At 49.9% G+C, this 20,662-nt stretch overlaps 1 protein-coding gene across 1 annotated transcript; it reads left to right on the top strand.

The window, feature by feature from the left end:
• Window positions 1–413: 413 nt before the first annotated feature.
• CACNG7 (calcium voltage-gated channel auxiliary subunit gamma 7) lies at window positions 414–19,228 on the top strand. Its single transcript, XM_081807292.1, has 6 exons — window positions 414–487; window positions 3,285–3,509; window positions 4,145–4,231; window positions 4,601–4,741; window positions 17,934–18,079; window positions 18,650–19,228. Exons 2-6 carry the CDS (start codon window positions 3,314–3,316, stop codon window positions 18,905–18,907), a joined length of 828 nt encoding a protein of 275 aa, XP_081663418.1. The 5' UTR covers window positions 414–487; window positions 3,285–3,313; the 3' UTR covers window positions 18,908–19,228.
• The last annotated feature ends 1,434 nt before the right edge of the window (window positions 19,229–20,662 follow it).

A 20,662-nucleotide genomic window follows, 5' to 3' on the forward strand; every position in this document is an offset into this window, starting at 1 on the left:
AGGCCACCTCTGTGTTTCCCCCAGTCTCCCGACCTGCGAGTCTCAGAATTTCTCAGCCTCGAGGTCTCGGTGGGACTCTAGATCCTCGGCTCTGCCTCTCTGCCTCTCTGTGTGCCCCTGCCCCTCTCGGGCTCTCTGCCTCTGTTTCTATTCTCCTTCCCTCCCTGCCTCCCCCATTCTCAAGGCCCATCTCCCTCTCTCCCTGCAGCCTCCTCCTCCCTCCCTCCCCGCCCCTCCCCTCCTCCGCAGTAGCCAATGAGCGGCCGCCGGTCCCAGCTCCCGGCGCCGTCCGCCGAGTGAGGCCGCGGGCGCGGGGGGTGGGGGGTGGGAGGCCGGGAGGGGGCCGGGACGCCGGGCTCCGGGGCGGGGGCGGGGGGCGCGGGCACCGGCGACCCCGGTGGCGGCGGCGGCGGCCGGGGGAAGCCGCGGGGCCGGTCATGCGGCTGCGGGGCCCGCGGCCCGGAGCGTGCGCCCAGCCCTGAGCGAGGTGAGCGCGAGGGGAGGGTCCTGGAAGGAGTGGGGGCTCCCCTTGAGGTGGCTGGGAGCCGGGGGTTGGGGCTGAGAGGGACCTGAGTGGCCCCGGCATGTGGGATTCTGGCGGTCAGGACGCCCGAGTTCGGGAGGCAATGAGGGGTGGGGGGACATTGGGCCTAGGGAATCCGGTAGGACGGGGTCCTAGGGTCCTGGAGTGGGGCAACTATACTCTTAATGTCCGAGTCTTAGAGACCGTGAGCCCTGAGGAGGGTGCAGGCCAGGTCCTTGAGGGAGGCGGTCCTGGAGGAAGGGGGGAGGGCCCGGGCCCGGTAAGAGCAGGATGTGTCTGAGAAGGGGTCCCTAGAAACGGGGAATACGTTCCTGAAGAGACTGGAGGGAGACGGAGTTTGGACTTGGGGCTTGGAGAACGGGACCCCTGGGATCCGAATGCCTGAATCCAGGAGAGACTGCGATAGATAAAGAAGGAAAAGAAGGTGGCTCCAGGCCTGGGGGAGGGTCCCAAAGGAGGAAGGGTTGGAGGAAAATGAGGAGATCTGGGCGGGCCATTTGGAGTGAGGCGGAATCGGAGCAAAGGAGGGGGTTTCAAAGGGGAAGTGAGAAAGGTGTCAACGGGCAAGGTCCCAGCTGTCCTAGGAGTCCTAGGAGCCTTGGTGGGGGTGTGGGGGGAGCTGAGGTCAGCTACCTGGACTCAGGCAATCAGAGTGACTGGGTTTTTGATGCTTGTTTCTGAGCTGAGCGGGCTGGAACAGGAGCCGGCTGCTGGCGGTCAAGGCTTGGGACGGGGGATGGGAGGAAAAGCTGGTCAGAGCTCTGCCAGACTCGGATCCCTGACTCTTCCAGGAGGCTGGGGGTGGGGCCTGGTGGGATGGGGGCTCTGCATGCTGAGATGTGTGTGTGTGTGGGGGGGGGGGCTGATGAAAGTTGTCTGACTCCAAGATCGTCACTGGCATGGGGCAGAGTTTCAAGGCTCCAAGAATTCCTATTAGAGAAAAACGGGTCTTAAGTCTTGGCTGCATTGTTGGGGAGTGTTTAGGAGTCTTAACCTTCATAGATAAAAAAGATGATGGGGATCGCTGGTATTTCGCTGATATTCAGGGCTATAGATGTCTTTGGCTGAGGAAGGATGGGGATCCCAAGTTGAGTCCCCCAGATCATGGGATTGTGTAGTTTAGGGAAAAGTTAAGGGCGGGGGGGGGGCAGGGTGGTAGATAAGAGATTAGGAACTCCCTAGTTAGAATCTCTAGATCTCTGACTGGAATCTGGAAGGGCACAGCTATGAACTGGTGATCTCTTGTTTTGAGGGCCTGGTGTTAGAGGGGTCAGAGTTCCAGACTAGATGTTGAAGAGGGTCTGTAATTGGGAGTCCTAGCGTGGAAGTTGAAGTCCAGAATCTCTGGTAAGGAATTTGGGGATCTTGTGATGGCCCATGAGGGGGATGGGGATCCTGGGCTTCCTGATTTGGAATTTTAGTGTTCAGAGCACTGATCCCTAGGTTCAAGGATGGTCTAGGATACTCTGGTTCGGGTGCTGAGTTGCAGGGGAAGGGGGGTCCCAGATCATGGTTTTGACATTCTGGAGTCTCTAGCCAAAATCCAGGCTCCAGGTCTCGGGATCCCAGTGTTCTGGATCCAGCAGTCTGAGATGGAGTCCCAGCATCCTAGGTTCAGGGGCCTGCCCGGATCTGGGATGGGGGGAATTAGGGTTCTGGAACCTGAGATCTGAGTCGTGAGCCGCGATCTCAGATTGGGGAACCAAATTGAGGTCATGGCACAGGATCAAAGTTAGAAGGTCATGGGTCATGGTCCTGGTGTTAGAATTGGGTATTAAAGGTCAAGATAAGAGTCCAAGGATTTAAACTTAGGTTTAGACCTCTGCTCGGGTCTTGATTAGTGGGTCCTTGGTTAGTAGGACCCTTAGTTAGGGTTCTGGTTAGTGACCTACTTGGGGGATTTCTGGTAATTATTTAGCAGGGTCCAAAAGAAAGGGGTCAGGGTACCAGGAGTCAGGATTGGGGGAATATGCCTGGTTCTAGTGTTTTGTTTTGGTTTTTTAAAGATTTTATTTTTATTTTTTGACAGAGAGACACAGCGAGAGAGGGAACACAAGCAGGGGGAGAGGGAGAGAGAGAAGCAGGCTTCCCGCTGAGCAGGGAGCCAGATGCGGGGCTTGTTCCCAGGACACTGGGATCATGACCTGAGCCGAAGGCAGACGCTTAAACGACTGAGCCACCCAGACACCCCTGGTTCTAGTGTTGAAATGTCTGATCCATGTAATAGTTTCTGAGTCCAGGCTCAAGGTTAAGGATTCTGGTGAGGGCTGGTGTCTAGGATTAAGGTCTCTGGTTAGGGCATAAGGTTAGGGTTGGAGGGCCTGGTTCTGGCATTGAGAATATAGATGTTGAGTTTCTAGTCAGCGTTATGATATTTGGGACCCAGGTCCAGGCACACGGTTAGAGCTAAGGCTCAATCTCTGGATCTGGGGATAAGAGCTGAAATCTTATCCTGGGGTCAGGGATCTGGTGTGGTGGGTCTCTCATCAGGATCCAGAGCCAGAACACAAGTGTCAGGTTTGGGAAGTCCAGTCCTGGGGTTGAGGGTCAACAGTTGATGTCACTGGTTCAAATGCAGAAATGGGGTCATGGGTTAGGGCACAGAGGTCAGATTTGAGAAGTTTCAGTCTAAGAAATGGTGTCTCTGGCTTGGGATCGGTGTCCCAGGTGGCTGCCTGGGGTTGGGGACTCTAGCTAGTCCCCTCAGGGCTCTCCAAGGCAGCAACTTCGCGTGTCTCAGGCCCCGCAGGGCGCCCCCCGCCGCTGAGGATGAGTCACTGCAGCAGCCGCGCCCTGACCCTGCTGAGCAGCGTGTTTGGGGCGTGTGGCCTGCTGCTCGTGGGCATCGCGGTCAGCACTGATTACTGGCTGTACATGGAGGAGGGAACGGTCCTGCCGCAGAACCAGACCACGGAGGTCAAGATGGCACTGCACGCCGGCCTCTGGCGAGTCTGCTTCTTCGCAGGTACAGACCCCACGTGCCCTCCATTCAACTGTCTCTGCCTTGCCTGGGACCCGAGGGTCCTTATCCACAGTTCCATCCCTGGGGTTCCAGAAATCCAGAAACGGATCCTGTTTCTTTCCTGGAGAGACAAATTTCTACCTGGAGACCCGATTTCTAGCCCTGTATTTCCTGGATCTAAGAGCCCCCCATGCCAAGTCCCTAATCCCTGGAGAGTCCACTCTTAGAAGCAAGAGTCTAGCATCGGAGCTTGTCTCCTGCACAGTTCCAGTGTTGAATGGGCAGAATAAAAAATCCCCCCCCCCAAGAGACCACAGAGATCTTCCTCCTTGGAATCCCCCCCACAATCCTCTTTAGGGATTAAGAAGTCCTCGCCCACGGCCCCCACCCCACCCCTTTGGGACCCAGGGTTCCAGCCCTGTCGTCCATCCATGGGTCTCCAGGGAAGCTTGGAAGAGGAACTCCCAGACCTCCTGTGCATCCCCTTCTTGACCCGCTAAGAATAATATAGACAGTAACCCCTGGATTCAGCCTCACATACCCATCCCGGGGTCTCCCCACTGTGCCACCTGCCCCTCACTGCCTCTCCAGAGCTCAGGAGCCCCTCATCCAGCTTTGCCTTCGTATCTTACCCCCAGGCAGGGAGAAGGGTCGCTGCGTGGCCTCGGAGTATTTCCTTGAACCGGAGATCAACTTGGTGACGGAGAACACGGAGAATATTCTGAGTGAGGGGGAAGCAGGGGGCCTAGACAAAGCGGGGGCGAGTCCTGGGAGAAAGGGCAGCACCAGGAAAGGGGTGGGGTGGAGGAGAAGGAGTGGGGGCTTGAAACAAGGCATTGGTTGGGTGAAGAGGAGGAGCCAGGTTGATGGGGCGGGGCCTGGGCAGTGGGTGGAGTCCACGGGAACAGGGTGGGGTCAAACTCAAGGTGTGTGGCCTGGGTGAAGGGGTGGGGTCAGCAATGGAAGTATCAGGAAGGGGAGGAGCTACATAAAGGGGCGGGGCCGGTGCAGGAGGAGAGGCCAGGGGAATGGGGAGATGTCATCCCTCGCAGAGTCCCCCTCACCCCTTGTCTCTCCCTTTACCTTTCCCTCAGAGACGGTGCGCACGGCCACCCCGTTCCCCATGGTCAGTCTCTTCCTTGTGTTCACGGCCTTCGTCATCAGTAACATAGGCCACATCCGCCCACAGAGGACCATTCTGGCCTTCGTTTCTGGCATCTTCTTCATCCTATCGGGTGAGCCCAACGAAAAGACTTAGGGCCTGGGGACTATTTTCGGTTCCAGGAATCTGCGGTCCCTCCTCCACTAAGAAAGCCGCTTCCTTGCTGTGTGATCCTGGAGGGGTTGCCCAACCTCTCTGAGCCCCACTTTCCTTCTCTGTGAAATGGAGATAGCAAGCACCCATTTCACAGCTTGTCGGGAGGACCCAATCATAGCGAGTGTTTATTAGGTGCTGATTAGGTGCTGGGCTCTGTTCTGATACTTCCCACAACCCTGTGAGGGAAATGCTATTAATAGTCCCATTGTAGGGATACAGAAACAGATGCTCAGGGAGCTGAAGTCATTGCTCAGGTCTGCACAACCAGGGAGACACAGAGCTGGGACTCAGACACTTGCCGTTCACCTCCAGAGGCTGAGTTTTTTCACCGCCCCTGATATTTTAGCAGTTCACATATTTCAGGGCTTTTTATTTCCTGTGCAACATTTTATTTGAAAAATTTTCAAACAGAAAAGTGGAAAGAATTTTGGAGTGAGCATCCATGTGCCCACCACTGAGAGTCAACCATTACCCCATTACTAGCCTGGCTTTGTCCTGTATCTGTCTGTATTCCTGCCCATCCATCAGTCCACCTTATTATTATCTCCTTACACAGTTCAGTGGGAGTTGTAGGTGTCCATACACTTCACCCTGAATATGTCACCTTGCATGTCACTAGCTACATTGCAGTATTTGTCTTTGTTTTTTATTTTTTTCTTTTGAGATACGAGGCTCTTGTGCATGAGCGATCTCACACCCTTCCCATAACATCTCTGCCGCAGAGTTATTATTAGCACTCACTTGATAAAATGGGGGCACCGAGGCCCACAGTTGTGCAGGGAGTTGCCCAAGACACCAGCCTGAACTGGAGCCGGGGGACCAAGTGTCTTGAGCTCCAGAGCAGAGTTCTTTCTCAGGTGTCACCCCCTTCCAATGTCAGCACCGTCTGGTCCAATTCAGTCCCTCTCGGCTCAGGTCAGGCCAGGCCAACCCGGCCCTAACACATTTAACTCATCCATCTGGTCCAGCTCACCCCAGTCCATTCTGACTCCATTCGAATTAATTCAGCATCATTTCAGTAAATGTGCAGTAGGCAAGAATCCCCTACATTCCAGGCTGAATAGAAACAACCTGGCTTTAGAACAATAGGGTTTCAGGACCATGGAGAGCCCATGCGGTTCAGGCGAAGAAAGAACTCCGTTCGGGTCCTTTTCATTCAGTTGATACTTTATGAACAAACCCCGTTTATGGCTCATTTCCATTCTGTCCCCTGGGGCCTGCACCCAGATCCCTCTTTAGAGTTGGCTCCGCAAAGAGTTGAAGATGGATCTTTGACTATCCCCAGTCTCGTCCCTGCTCCTCACCCAGCTAAACGTCCCCCGTGCCTCCAACCTAACCTGATGAGACCTTCTCCAGAGAAACCAGGGTGCAGCCTCCCTGTTAACTTGAATCGTGGCGTGTGGAGCTGGACACAGAGCTGAAATAAGACCCATACAATATCACCATCCCGGAGTGTCAGAGCAGAAAGGTCTTACCATTTTTCTTTTCTTTTTTTAATTTTATTTATTTATTTGACAGAGAGAGAGAGTGAGAGCACAAGCCAGGAGACAGAGGGAGAGGGAGAAGCAGGCTTCTCGCTGAGCAGGGAGCCCGACATGGGGCTCGATCACAGGACTCTGGGATCATGACCTGAGCTGAAGGCAGCCACTTAACCAACTGAGCCACCCAGGCACCCCGGTCTTATCATTTTTCATATGGAAAAATAGTGGCCTAGAGAGAGAGGAAGTGGGACAAGGGTAGGAAGCATGGAGACTCTAATTCAATCCACCCAAAACACTAGAAGGAAGATCCCATTTTTGCTGTTCACAGAAGGGGCAACATAGCTCAGTGGTAGAGGGCGGTTGGCCCAGAGGGTGTTCTCATCCCCAAACCCACACTCACGCTCCTGCGATGTCCCAGGACCTGACTTCCCAGGGTCAGGCTGAGGATCAATGGTGCTGTCAGGGCTGGAGGTCGGGCCTCCTATGTAACAGAGAAATTTGGGGGGACTGAACCCCGCTTCCTGAAGCCCTTCCTCGAGTTCATGTCATAGACTATGGCCTGTGTGCCCCACTTCAAGGAGTCTGTCATGTGCTTTCAAGGTTGTGGGGTGAGGTGACTGACAGTTCATGCTGCTGTGAACCTAGAAAGACTGGGTGCGAATTCTTCGCCTGAACTGCATGGGCTCTCCATGGTCCTGAAACCCTATTGTTCTAAGGCCAGGTTGTTTCTATTCAGCCTGGAATGTAGGGGATTCTTGCCTACTGCACAATCCTGAAACAGAGGTGGGGTGAAGGCGGAGAGGGAGTGGGAGTTGGATGACAGAGAAAGGAAGGGGGAAAGGAGTTGTCGAGAGGACAAATCCTGGTCAAGTGTTGGCAAACCTGTGTAGGGCCGAATAGTAAATGTTTCAGGCTTTGTGAGCCATAGGATTGTAATACCAAAGGAAGCAGAGGTGAGGCGATGGGCATGGCTGTGTGCCAGTGATCCTACCTATGGGCCCTGAAATTTGAATTCCATGTAATTTTCATGAGCCATGAAATATTCTTCTTTCATTTTGTCCCCCACCCCAACCCCCTACACCTTTTACAGATGTAAAAACCATGCTTAGCTCGAAAACCATGCAAAACCAGGTGCTGGGACACTTGGTAGGTTGCTGACCCCTGATCTCCATCATAGATGTGAAGGGCCAACCCAGTGCCTGGTAAACACGTACATATGTACATCCATAATGGTGGTGATAGCAGCAACCAAATAATCAAGAGACATGGTTGGGGGAAGTTCTAAGCGCTTTACGTAAATTAAGGTATTTCTTTTTCTTGACCTACTAAGGCAGATATCATTGTTATTGTCATTCTCTAGCTGAGGAAATGGAAGCACCTAGAGGTTAAGTTGCTCCATAGTGGAAGCAGGAGGCCCACCAGGCCTTCGCCGTGACATTATATTGCCCCACGACAATTAAAAATCACCAAAAAATGGGGCTCCTGGTTGGCTCAATCAGTAGAGCATGCAACTCTTGATCTCGGGGTCATGAGTTTGAGCCCCACATTGGGCGTAGAGATTGCTTAAAAAAGTAGGATAAATAAAAAATAAAAAGTTTTTAAAAATCATAAAGATGGGGGCACTGCACTGGGTAGCTCAGTCAGTTGAGCATCCAACTCTTGATCTCAGCTCAGGTCTTGATCTCAGGGTCGTGAGTTCAAGCCCCGCATTGGGCTCCATGCTGGGTATGGGACCTACTTAAAAAAAATCATAAAAATGAAGGAGATTTAAAAGGAGAGGGAAAGATGACAGTACCAGTATCTTAGATCTGGGAACAGGACAATCTAGTCCAACTAGTTCATGTTCCCAAGACTTAGAGAGAGAGACAGGAGTTGCCTGAGGGCTGGTGAATAGTGGCTTTGGCATTCAGTTCTGGAGAAAGCAGTGGGAGGGTTGGGGTAGAGGAGGGAAAGGGTCACCTGGGTGTTAAGCATCCTTCAGGGATGGACTAGCAGGAAAGAAACAGGAAATGGGCAAACCAAGGAGGAAGCTTATGCAGTGCTCTGGGCAAGAGCAGCTGGGGCTTGAGCTGGGGCTGGGGTTGGAAAGATAAAGGCAAGTGCATGGCTTTGACAGAGAAGGATATCGACAGAAGAATCAATGGAACCAGATGACTGGCTGGATATGGTTGGTGAGAGAAGCAGGGAGGAAGCTGGAATGACATTGACTTTCTTTTTCTAGGTCATAAGAAGCATGCTTCCCATGCAAAGCCCATACTAACCCCTGACCCTCAACATGTTCTATGCATCTGCTCCTTCATTTGCTCATCAAGCATTTACACAGACACCCTATATTGCCAAGCCCAGCACTGAGCACTGAAGATGTGGCTGAATCCTAGGTGAGAGCTCACATTCAGTCAAATACAAAACAGCCCCAATTACCCATCAATCAAAACTACACACCTGCTTCAATCCCTTCCATGCTCAATGGATTCCCATTGCACATAGAGTACATCCAAGCTCTCCATGCTAGCTTACAAGGTTTTCCAGGATTTAGCTAATGCTCAGATCTCTGACCTCATTTCCTAACCCACTAACACTCTCTCCATTGCTTACAACCTCAGCCACACTGGCCTCTCCTATTCCTTAAAAATGCTCATCTCAGCCCCACATGAGGACTTTACATTCATTAATCCTCCGTGCTTGGAAGTCTCTTCCTCCTGATACTCAAAGAGCTCGAACTTTCTCTCTTCAGACTTTCTTTCTCTGACAACAGTATGTAATGTTGCCATGCCCCCGCTATACCATCACTTTGCATGCTTTATATTTGATTCATAGCTATTGTCATCTTACACGTTTTCCGTCTCCTACTAGAATGTAAACTCCTAAATACATGGACCTTTACAGGCATGCTCCCATTTGTGTCCACAGAGCCTAGATGAGTTGCTGGTACAAAGTACACATTGAAGTATTTGTATAAGAGAGAAATGATAAGGACAATTTAGGGCATTCTGGGAAAGGGGAGGATGCATTAACTTGGCACAGTAGGGTGGTGGGGAGGGGGGGAATGACATGGGAGGGCTTCCAAGAGGAGGTGACATCTGAGTAGATGAAGCTGAAAGGGTGAGGGAGAATTTTTCAAGTGAAGAAAGAATAGTGCCTTGTATGGAGGTGGAAGTCACAGCATGTGTTAATGCCCTAGAAAGCATGAAGACCGGTAGACTGGTGTGCAGCTCTCCATGGTCCTGAAACCCTATTGTTCTAAGGCTGGGTTTCTACTCAGCCTAGGATGTAGGTGATTCTTGCCTACTGCACAATCCTGAAACAGAGGTGGGGTGAGGGGGAAGAGGGAGTGGGAGTTGGATTACAGAGAAAGGAAGGGGAAAGGAGGGAGAAAAAGGGCGAAAGAAGATTATTTTTGGAGAACCAGAGTCATTATAAAATGTCCAGGCAGTAGAAAGAATGGCAAGAATAACTTAACTTTTGCAATTGTTTTCACGTGATTTTCAATTACTGAACACACACACACACACACACAAAGCAAAAAAGAACAGCAAAAGATTCTTTCTCTTTGGAAATATTTATTTCCTTATCAACACTTGCTCCTGACTCGCCTTACAGAGAATGTTTGTTACTTAGAACTATAATGTGAAACATGGAACTTAAGGTGTGTTTGGGTGGTTAGCAGGAATCAGATCACAGAGTCTGGAATGTCAGACTGAAGAATGAAAACCTTCTCCTCTGGACAGTAGGGAGCCAAGAAAGAAATCTTTTTTTTTTTTTTAAGATTTTATTTATTTATTTGACAGAGAGAGAGACAGCAAGAGGGAGAGTGGGAGAGGGAGAAGCAGACTCCCCACCGAGCAGGGAACCCGATATAGGGCTCGATCCCAGAACCCTGGGATCATGACCTGAGCCGAAGGCAGACGCTGAACTGACTGAGTCACCCAGGCACCCCCAAAGGAAGAATTTTGCTGAGAGAAGGATAGACTTTATATGGGTTTTAGAAGGAACCAGGATCTAGAGCAGGGGGACAAGGATTTAGGGGTAACGGTAAAAGCATAGACAATAAGCCTTAACTAGGTCAGAGGACTTGTGGTTGCAAGAAGGGGTTTTGATTTATGAGAGATGCAGGAAGTAAAATGGACTTGACCTGATGACTGAGCATCTTTGCTGGATGAAAGAGAGAGAGTAAAATCAAGAGGATTCCCCTGCATTGGACTAGGGTACCTGAGTGAGTGTGGATTGTGGGATTCCTCTGCTATCTCTTTTCTTTAAACTTGCTCATCTTTCTAGACCTATCTGAGATGCTTTTCCACCATGTGACACTTTGTGGGCCCTCTCTTCTTGAATATCAAAATTATGGAATACTAGAAATTGAAAGTGCTATGGAAGTTCAGAGAAAGGGAAGGTTGATTCTTAGAGGAAATGGAGGAATGGTGGGATTTATTGTGGGTTCAAAAAGGGGAAGCAACTAACGAGCTTTTCTAGAAGCTCCAGTTGCTTGCCAAGTACACTTACCCATTCAACTGGTGTTTATTATGTGCTGGATCTTGTGCTAGGTGGTAGGGGTGCAAGAGGGAACAAGGTAAGTTAGTTCCAAGTATCCTGGTGGGGAGAGTGATGGGGGGCATTATTTTATCTCAATCACTCCAGTTTTTTCATGAAAACTTTAAAATTGATAGAACAGTCTAACGAGCACTGGAATACCTTCCTCCACCTAAATCCTGCATTTTGCTGATGTTTTTGCCATATTCTCTCTCCCTCTCTCTTTCTCTCTCTCTCCACACATACTTTTTTGGGTCTTTACCATTTCAAAATAAGTCACAGGCATCATGATATTTCATCTGCAAACACTGTAGTATGCATCTCTGAAGAGGAAAGACATTCGTCTCCTACCAAGAAATTTTACAGTAATTCCATAGCATAATTTATTCCATTTGTAGACTGTCCCATTGTTTCAAGAATGCCTTTTATAGCTCCCCCCCAAAAAAAACTGGGATTCAGTCTTGGTTCACACACAGCATTTAGTTCATGTCTCTTTTACTCCAGACTAGTTCCCCCACTATTTTTTTTTTACAACACTGACTTCTAAAATGAATTTCATTACAAAAATATAGAAGGAATAGTATAAATAAATGAAATCCCATGTATCCTTCCCTCAGTTTCAGTAGTTATCAACATATGGCGAATCTTTTTTTAGTCGCACTGCCGTATCTCCCTTCTGCACTTCAGTACATTATTTTAAGGCAGACTCAGCCATTAAATCATTTTATGCACAAATATTTCAGTATATCCCTGAGAAATAAGTACTTTGTTATTTAACATAGCCATGGCGCCCAAACATATCATTAATATCATTTAATATCTAGTTAGTGTTCAACTTCCCCGCTTGTCTCATAAATAAATGCTTTTTTACAGTTAGTTTGTTGCAAATCAAGATTCAAATTCCACTTGTGCATTTAGCTGATAGATCTCGGAAGCCTCTTTTAATCTATAATAGTCTCTCTCCTATTTCTTCCTTACCATTTATTTGTTGAAGAAATCTGGTCATTTGTCTCGTAGAATGCCTACACCCCTGAGTTTTCTCACTGTGTTCTCTCTCCCGTTGTGGTTTAATGTGCTCATTCATCCCTGTGTTTTCCTATAAAACTGTTGTTTATCTGATCCAGACTTGTGGGGTTTTTTTTGTTGTTGTTGTTGTTTTGGTTTTGTGTTTTTTGTGGGTTTTTTTTTTTTTTGGCAAAAAATATTTCATAGATAGGGGGTGCTGTGTACATCCTACCGCACTGCATCCAGAGACATAAGATCTCCCCGTTGGCTCTCTTCTTGAGATGTTAAGGATGATCACTGGTTCGGGTATTACCAGCTTGGCCCATATCACTGTCCTTTTGAAGACTGGAGGCCAGGGTATCGTGTAGAATGCCCCACATCCTAGGTTAGTTTGACTGTTTTCCCATGCCATCATTTGATGATTTGCTCCTATTTCCTCATGTTCTCTGTAACCCGGAAGTTCTGTCTAGACTAGAGGTTTTATTAGATTCGGGTTAAACAGGTTTGGCAAGCAGATGCAGAGCTGGTGCCTGTTCTTTATATCCCAGCCCTTCAGTGGCAAATACTGTCCGGTTGTTGGTTGTTCGCACCGGGAGGGGAACAAACTTTGAACCCTTGATAAAGGCGGTGATCATCAGGGCTGTTCATTGAAATTGTACATTTTCCTCTTTCCAATTAATAAGTAATTTGCAGGGTAATACTTTGGTAACTTGGGGAGGTAAAACCCTCCCCTATTTTTTTGAAATTTGGGGGAAAAAATTTAAACCTACAGAAAAGTTGCAAAAATAACACAGTGAACTCTCACATACCCTTCATCTGGACCAAATTTTAACATTTTGCCACATTCGCTTTCTCTGTGTGTGTGCGTGTGTATTGTATCTAGATGTTTATAAATATAAATATATGAACCACTTGAACATAAGTTGCAAACACCTCACCCCTAAATATTTCAGCAAGTATCACCTAAAAACAAGTGCATTCCCTTTTCTAAACACAGTACAATAATCAAATTCAGGAAGTTTAACATTTATACAGTATTATAGCTAAAGCACAGTCCATATTCAAATTTCACCGATTGTCCCAGAACTGTCTTTTATCGTCATTTTCCCCCCATTCAGTATCCAATCTAGGATCACACTTCGTATGTCTTTGTCCTGTCTCCTTTGTTGCCTTTTATCTTTTATATAGTACCTGTGCCTTTTTAAAAAAGAAATACCTTTCATGTTGACTTTTTTTTTGAAGAGAGCAGCCAGGCATCTAGTAGAATGCCCATGGTTTTCTTAGGAATGGATTCAGGTTACACATTTTCAGCAGGAACCCTACGTAAATGGAGTAGTGGCAGGCTCGCATCAGGAGGTAATGGTGTCCGTCTGCCCTGTTATTGGTGATGTTAGTTTTAGTCACTTGCTTGAGATGGTGTGTTGGGTTCCTTTATGATAAAGGAAGTTTTTAAAAATCCTCTTTATGAATTAATAGATATTCCAGGGGGAGATTCTGTCGTGCAGTGATTTAATGGCCACTGATGATGCTGGCCGACATCCTAATATTACTCGTAGGGTTGCAAAATGGGGTTTTCTAAATCTGCTGTTCCATCTACAGGTATACCACCGAAAAGAAGAATTTTTTCTATTCTTTTATTATTTGTTTATTTTTTAAAAAATATATCAGTATGGGTTCACATTTTTTAAAATTCAGCATGTTACATGCCATTTCTTTTTTTTTTTTTTAAGATTTTATTTATTTATTTGTCGGTGGCGGGGGTGGGAAGTGGCAGAGGGAGAGAGGGAAGCAGCTCCCTGCTGAGCAAGGAGCCTGATGCAGGACTCGATCCCAGGACCCTGGGAACATGACCTGAGCTGAAGGCAGACATTTAACAACCACCCAGGTGCCCTATTGATTTATTTTAGAGAGAGTGTGGTGCACATGTGAGAATCCCCACTGGGTGGGACGGGCAGAGGGAGAGGGAGAGAAGCAGACTCCCCACTGAGCAGGGAGCCCACCCCGGGGGGTTCAATCCCATGACCCTGAGATGATGACCTGAGCTGAAATCAAGAGTCAGCCACCTACCTGACTGAGCCACCCAGGTGCCCCAGTATATGCCATTACCTCTATTATTCATTTTGATGTTCAAATTGTCCCTAGTTGGACTATCAGGGACCCCCTTCAAACTAGTCCCTGCATCCTCTTCTGACGTGTCCCTCTCATTTTTTGAGTTTTTCCTTCCTTTGGCACAAGCGCACTTTTACTGCCTCTCCCCCAGGCTTCAAATGAGCTATTTCTTCTGGAAGCCCTAGCTTCTTATTTAGTGGGGGATGATATTAGAGACCAAAAGTTCGGTGCTAGGTGGGCTCATTGCTACACTGTCTCTAGGATGTTTCAGGACACAAATTGGGGAATTATGTGCTTGTAAAACAGGAGGTTTTTACTATCATCTGGGGTCTTCTTCATCTTACCCCATTCTGATCTGTGTCTTCCTTTTTTCAGCACCAGAATCCAGCTCCCTAAATATCAGTATATTTGCAGATTTGCTCAGCCCTACACTGCTTAAGACCTGCTACCTCTAAACCATTTCCCCAGAAAGGTACTAAGGTTCAAGATTTCTTTGCAGATCTTTTGTCTTTAGAGTGAAATATATAATCAAAGTACTGTATTTGAAAGTTACTTAGAATACTACTTTTACCCCCTCCCGTGGTTGTATCGTTCATTTGATATAAAGTTAGCTTCATTTATTTTTGTTTGTATTCAACTTTAGGTTTTTTCCCCCATCCTTGTTGATTTTAGCTTTCAAATATATAAAATATTAACATTCTTCCAAGGGTCCAAATCACGCAAAAATACGTACTCAGAGGAGGACCACTTCCTTCCTGTTCTCACTTACCTCCTGTAGGTGATCAACCTCATTTGTTGGTTTTCCTTACTGTGTCTCTTTTTGCAAAAATCAGCAGATGCATATATGTATTTTATTTATTTATTTAGTTTTGCTTAAAAGCTAGCATCCTGTATACTGTTTTGTGCATTACTTTTTTTTTTTTTAACTGAGTGATAGCATCTGGAACTATCATTGAACTCCGCTCCAGTTCACAGAGAACTTCCTCGTTCTCACTTCACAATGGCACAGTACTCTACTCTGTGATGTTTGACAGTTTATCCCACTAATCCTCTGTGTAAGTGCATGTAGGTCGTTTCTAGGATTTTGCAGTTATGGGTAATGAGGTGAATTAGCATGCCTCTGTGTGCTTTTGTGTGGTTGGACAGATAGCTGCAGGGTAAGTTCTTACGAGTGAGATTGTGGAGTTAAAGGACAGATACATGTGTGGTTTTGCTAGATATGGCCAGATTCCCCTTCACTCGGGCTGGGCCATTTTGCATTCCCACCAGCAACACGTAAGAGCTTCTGTTTCCCCGGCCTCACCAGAAGAGTATGTTGTGAAGCTTTTTAACTTTTGATGACCTGATGGATGAGAAAGGACATCTCTTCACAGTTTCCATCAACATTTTTCTTATTCTAAGTAAAGGAGCATTTTTTTAAAAGATGTATTTATTTATTTGGGGGGGGTTTGTGGAGGGAGTAAGTGGAGGGAGAGAGAGAGAATCCTCAAGCAGACTCCCTGCTGAGCGTGGAGCCCTACATGGGGCTCGATCCCAGGACCCTGAGATCATGACCTGAGCCAAAATCAAGAGTCAGCCATTTAACCGACTGAGCCACCCGGGTGCCCCCACGTTTTTCTTTTTAAACAAGGAGCTCAAAGAAGGCCTTTCTAAAGAAGTGACAAGGGAGGGGAGATGTAAATGAAGTGAAAGAGAGACGTGGACAAATCTGGAGGAAGAGCAATACAGTTGGGGGGAACAGCAAGAGCAAAGGCCCTGAGGCAGAAATCAGCTTGATGTGTTCAAGGAAGCGTGAGGAAGTCGTGTGATTCAAGTAGAGGGAACAAGGAGAAACTGTCCAGGGATGAGGCCAGTGGGGCGCAGGCTGCATAGGCATTGCAGTCCAGGGTCAGGAAAGTTTTTCTGTAAAAGGCCTGTTAATGAACATTTTCGGCTTTCCTGGCTGTACAGTTTCTGCCACGATTGTTTTACCTTGCGACTGCAGGCGGAGGCTACGCGGAAGCGAAGGGTTGTGGCTGGGTGCCAGCAACATTGTATTTATAGACCCTGACATGAGGAATCCGTATACTTTTTAAACTGAGATGTTACAATTCACAAAACATAAAGTTCACATAATTCGGGGGTTTGAGTATATTTGCAAGGTTGTGCGACCATCCCCATTACCTGGTTTCGCAACATTTTCATCATCCCAGCAAGAAACCTCATACCCTTTAACGACAGCCAGTGGGAATCTCCCCTCCACCCCGCTCCTTGGCAACCACTAATCCACTTTCTCTCTCTATGGATTTGCCTATTTTCGACATGGCATATAAATGGAATCATACAGTATGTATCTGCCTTCTTTCTTTTGCTTATTTTCCAAGTTCATCCATGTGGCAGTGTAAATCAGTATTTCATTCCTTTTTTTGGCTGAATAATATTCCTTTATATGGCTATACCACATTTTGTTTATCCATTTAGTTGATAGACACTTGGGTTGTTTCCACTTTTCGGCTATTATGAAGAATGCTGCTACAAACATTCATGCAAAGTTTTTGTGCGAACATATGTTTCCTATTCTCTTGGGTAGAGATACCTAGCAGTGGAATCACTGGGTCATGTGGTGATTCTATCTTTAACACTTTGAGGAACTGCCAAATGAAATTCATATACTTTTCTACATGCCACAAAATATCATTCTTCTTTCGATTTTTTTTTCAACAATTTGATCGTGTAAAAGCCATTCTTAGCTAGTAGACCCTACAAAAACAGGAGGTGGGCTGGATGGAGCTCATGGGCCGCTGTTGGCTAAACCCTGTTGTAGGCAATGGAAGGAATTTAGATTTATTTTGGGTGTGATGGGCACGCAAATGTTTATCTGGGGGAAGATGCTGATAGGGATGACTTGCATGGATTTAGGGCAGGGGACCCTATAACCTCCGTAAGCCACACTTGGCATGGCTGCTCTTTAAAAGACGTCCAGCTTGAGGACGTGATATCTGACTCTAGAGATTTCTCAAACCAGACACCTCCTCCCCACCTTCTCCATGTGCTTCTATTCCCTCAACTGTCAGTGTTGATAAAGGTAGTACTTCTGTGGAAGGACCGTTGGTAGGGTTCAATAAGTTAATACATGTACAACACTGAGAACGGTGCCCGGCACAGGGCAAGACCTATATAAGCAGTTGCTATTGTTTTATTAGTATTATTATCGATTTGTTGCTATGACTCACACAGTCTCAACTCCGGCCTCATCCTCTTCCCCCTGGAATGTCGCAACTAGTCTCTCCCTCCAGTCTCTTCCCAGAACCAACCGTCCTGCAAGAGTTCTTCTGACACTCCTATCTGACCCTGTCCTTCCTCTGCTCCAGACCTTCCCTGGCTCCCTAATGCCCTTCGCATCGATGCCAAGCTCCTCAGCTTGGCATTTGAGGCCCATCATGGCCGTGTCTCTGCCCCTTTCTCTGGCCTCATATTTTGTGGCTGTGGCCCATGTTTTGGCTATGTGGATGGATCAGTTCGGTGCTCCCTCTCCTTTGGCCATGCTGTTCCCTCTGCCTGGAGTGGTATAACTGTGTACTCTTCTCCCCGGACCTCATCCTTTAGGACTTGGACAAAGGCCCTTCTTCCAGGAAGCTTTCCTTGACTTCCCCTGCCCCTCCCCCAGTCCCTGCCCCTCCCCTAGGTGGGTTGGTGCCTCTTCTGGACCCACAGAACTCTTGCTACTACCTCCTTGCTGCGCATGTCACCGTGTATGTGACTATCCACCAATGTCCATATTTGCCTTCCCCAATTGCACTGTGAACTCCTGGACGGGAGATTAGGGGAGGGGGAAGGGGAAGTTCATTCATCTCTGGGACCCCTGCAGCCAGCCAAGGCCTAGCACACAAGGGGCTTCAAAAAATGGAATTTAGTTCAGGACAGAGCAGGGAGGAAAGGGGAGGGGATGGCAGTGAGATGGGAGAGGGGTCCACTGCTAACGGACCAAGGGCACCCTCTGCTCCTCAGGCCTCTCCTTGGTGGTGGGCTTGGTTCTCTACATTTCCAGCATCAATGACGAGGTCATGAACAGGCCCAGCAGCTCTGAGCAGTATTTCCACTACCGCTACGGGTGGTCTTTTGCCTTCGCTGCTTCCTCCTTCCTACTCAAAGAGGTGATGTCTGTGGGGCCCAGACGTAAATGGGGAGGGGTCTGCGGGGACCTCAATCCTGGGTCCAGGACGAAGAGGAAACTGGGGGTATAGACTCTGGATTTAAAAGGGAGGTGGTGGCTGAGGGCCTAACCCCTGGGACCTGGAGGAGGGGTCTAACAGCTCCCAACTTCTGGGGTCCTGGTGGGGGGAGGGGCTGGGGGCCTGGACTCCTGGGTCTGAGGGAGGAGGGGCTGCGGGCCTGGACTCCTGGGTCTGAGGGAGGAGGGTTCTGGGGATCTGGACTCCTGGGTCTGACGGAGGAGGGGGCTGGGGTCCCTGACTCCTGGGTCTGAAAGAGGAGGGGGCTGCGGGCCTGGACTTCTGGGTCTGAGGGAGGAGGGGGCTGGGGGTCTGGACTCCTGGGTCTGCGGGAGGAGGGGCCTGGGGTCCCTGACTCCTGGGTCTGAAAGAGGAGGGGGCTGCGGGCCTGGACTTCTGGGTCTGAGCGAGGAGGGGCTGGGGGGTCTGGACCCTTGGGGCCCTTGGGACCTCGGGGCCAGCCTCTGGGACCCTGACCATGCGTTGCCACAGGGGGCTGGCGTGATGTCCGTGTACTTGTTCACCAAGCGCTACGCGGAGGAGGAGATGTACCGTCCGCACCCGGCCTTCTACCGCCCGCGTCTCAGCGACTGCTCCGACTACTCGGGCCAGTTTCTGCAGCCTGAGGCGTGGCGCCGTGGCCGCAGCCCCTCCGACATCTCCAGCGACGTCTCCATCCAGATGACGCAGAACTACCCTCCCGCCATCAAGTACCCGGACCACCTGCACATCTCCACCTCGCCCTGCTGAGGCCCGCCCCTCGGCGCTCCCGCCTCCTCCTTCTCTTGCTCCTCCTCCTCCTCCTCCTCCTCCTCCTCCGCGGTCTCCGGGCCCCACAGCTCCGCTCCCTCCCTCGGGACTTCTCGATCCCTCGGGGAGGATGCGGCGTACGCTTTAGCCCCGCCCTCTTCCTGGTGGCCCCGCCCCGCCGTCCTAGCCCCTCCTACTTTCCAAGGGCTCCTCCCCCTTCGGGGCCTCTCGACCTCCTCGGTCCGATCCACTCGCAGACGGCCCCGCCCCTTCCCCCCGGGGCCCGCCCCTTACCTCTGGCCCCGCCCCTCCCCTCCAGTTTCCGGGCCGCGGTTTCCCTGCTGCGCGCAGTGCGCGCCGGGGGCCCGCGGGGCAGGCGCCCACCCGCCCCGAGCCCCACAGCCTGCTGCCTCGCCGCAGGGGCGCCGGGCTGGAGAGTAGGTTCGGCAGCCGCCTGGAATGCCAACCATCCTCTTCTCCCCTCGGCCCCGACTTCTCTCTTTCCCCGCACGATCTCATCTCCGGACCTTCCGGGCCCGGGGGTGCAGCGGCCGGTGTTCCTGCTGCGCCCGCAGCTGCGCGGTGGGGTGGGGAGCGGGAGGCCGGGGCGTGCTTTACCTGGTGTCCCCCCCTCCCAGTTCTCTGCTCCCCTGGGAGGCCCCTTTCTTCCTCACCGGCTGGGCTCTTCTCGGCCTCCTGAAGGTCACCAGCCTTTTAGCGGGCGCCGTCGGAAGGATCTCCTTGTTTTCTCAGCTGCCCTTGGCTTCTTTTTCTTCCTCTTCTTCCTCATCCTCCAGCTCTGTCTTCCTCCTTTCTCCCCGCTCACCCAACGCCCCTAGGTGCATCTAGCCCCGCACGCCACATGACAGGGATGGAGACCCTAGGGTGGAGGGAATTACTCCGTGCCATTTCCACACCTGTGCCCGCCTCTTCCCCCTCGAGGCCCCGTCGGGGGAGGGAGAGGCAGTAGCGGGGGTCGAAACCCCCCAAACCTCCAAGTCTTCCATTTTCTGGCACTCCCCCTCATCGAAGTCCCCCTTCCCATCTCAGACCCCCAACTCTGGCCTCTTTCAAGGGTCCATCCGCCCCCTTGGACAGATTTGGGGGGAAGGTCACCAGAAACTCGCCCTCCCCCCTTATTAGGGGAGCGGGGGCGAGGTAGCACAGTGTTGTACACGGAACCAGAAAGGCCCCCGGGGTGGGGGGAGGGGGGCAGGGGAGGGACGGGGGCTTTTAGTTTGCATCTTAGGTGGGAGGGGGGAGGGGGGACCGCAGCAGTTAACCTGTCTTTACGCAGCGATTTTTAACGAGGCTGGGGGGAGGGGGGGCTTGGGGGTGGGGAGGGGGGTGGGGGGCCTGGCTCTGATATTTGCCGTGTATCATATGTAAATACCGACAGAAACTTCAATAAACTTTATTTCAAACACGTCTCCGCCTGCCGAGGGGGAGGGGATTGGATAGAGGGTCTGGGTCCTGGTCTCTGCCCCAAGGGTGGGGGCCTCGAGTCCTGCAGAACAAGGTTAGATTGGTCTTTGTTAAGTTGCTTAATCATCTTAATTATTAACAGCAGCACTTGATAATTCAGTCCGTGTAAAGCATGTAGGACCGCAAGTGACGCCCGTCAGGATCAATAAAAACTAACTCTTGGTGTTACCCTGACCACTTAGAGTACTGTTACTATTGCTTGCCTTCCTTCTACATTTATTGCTTCATTGGGTTTTCTCCCCAAGCCTACATGTTGAATTTACTGAAGTC

The sequence above is a fragment of the Leptonychotes weddellii genome, chromosome 16 (assembly GCF_054177405.1).
Source record: "Leptonychotes weddellii isolate Sample4059 chromosome 16, ASM5417740v2, whole genome shotgun sequence".
NCBI classification, from domain to species: domain Eukaryota; kingdom Metazoa; phylum Chordata; class Mammalia; order Carnivora; family Phocidae; genus Leptonychotes; species Leptonychotes weddellii.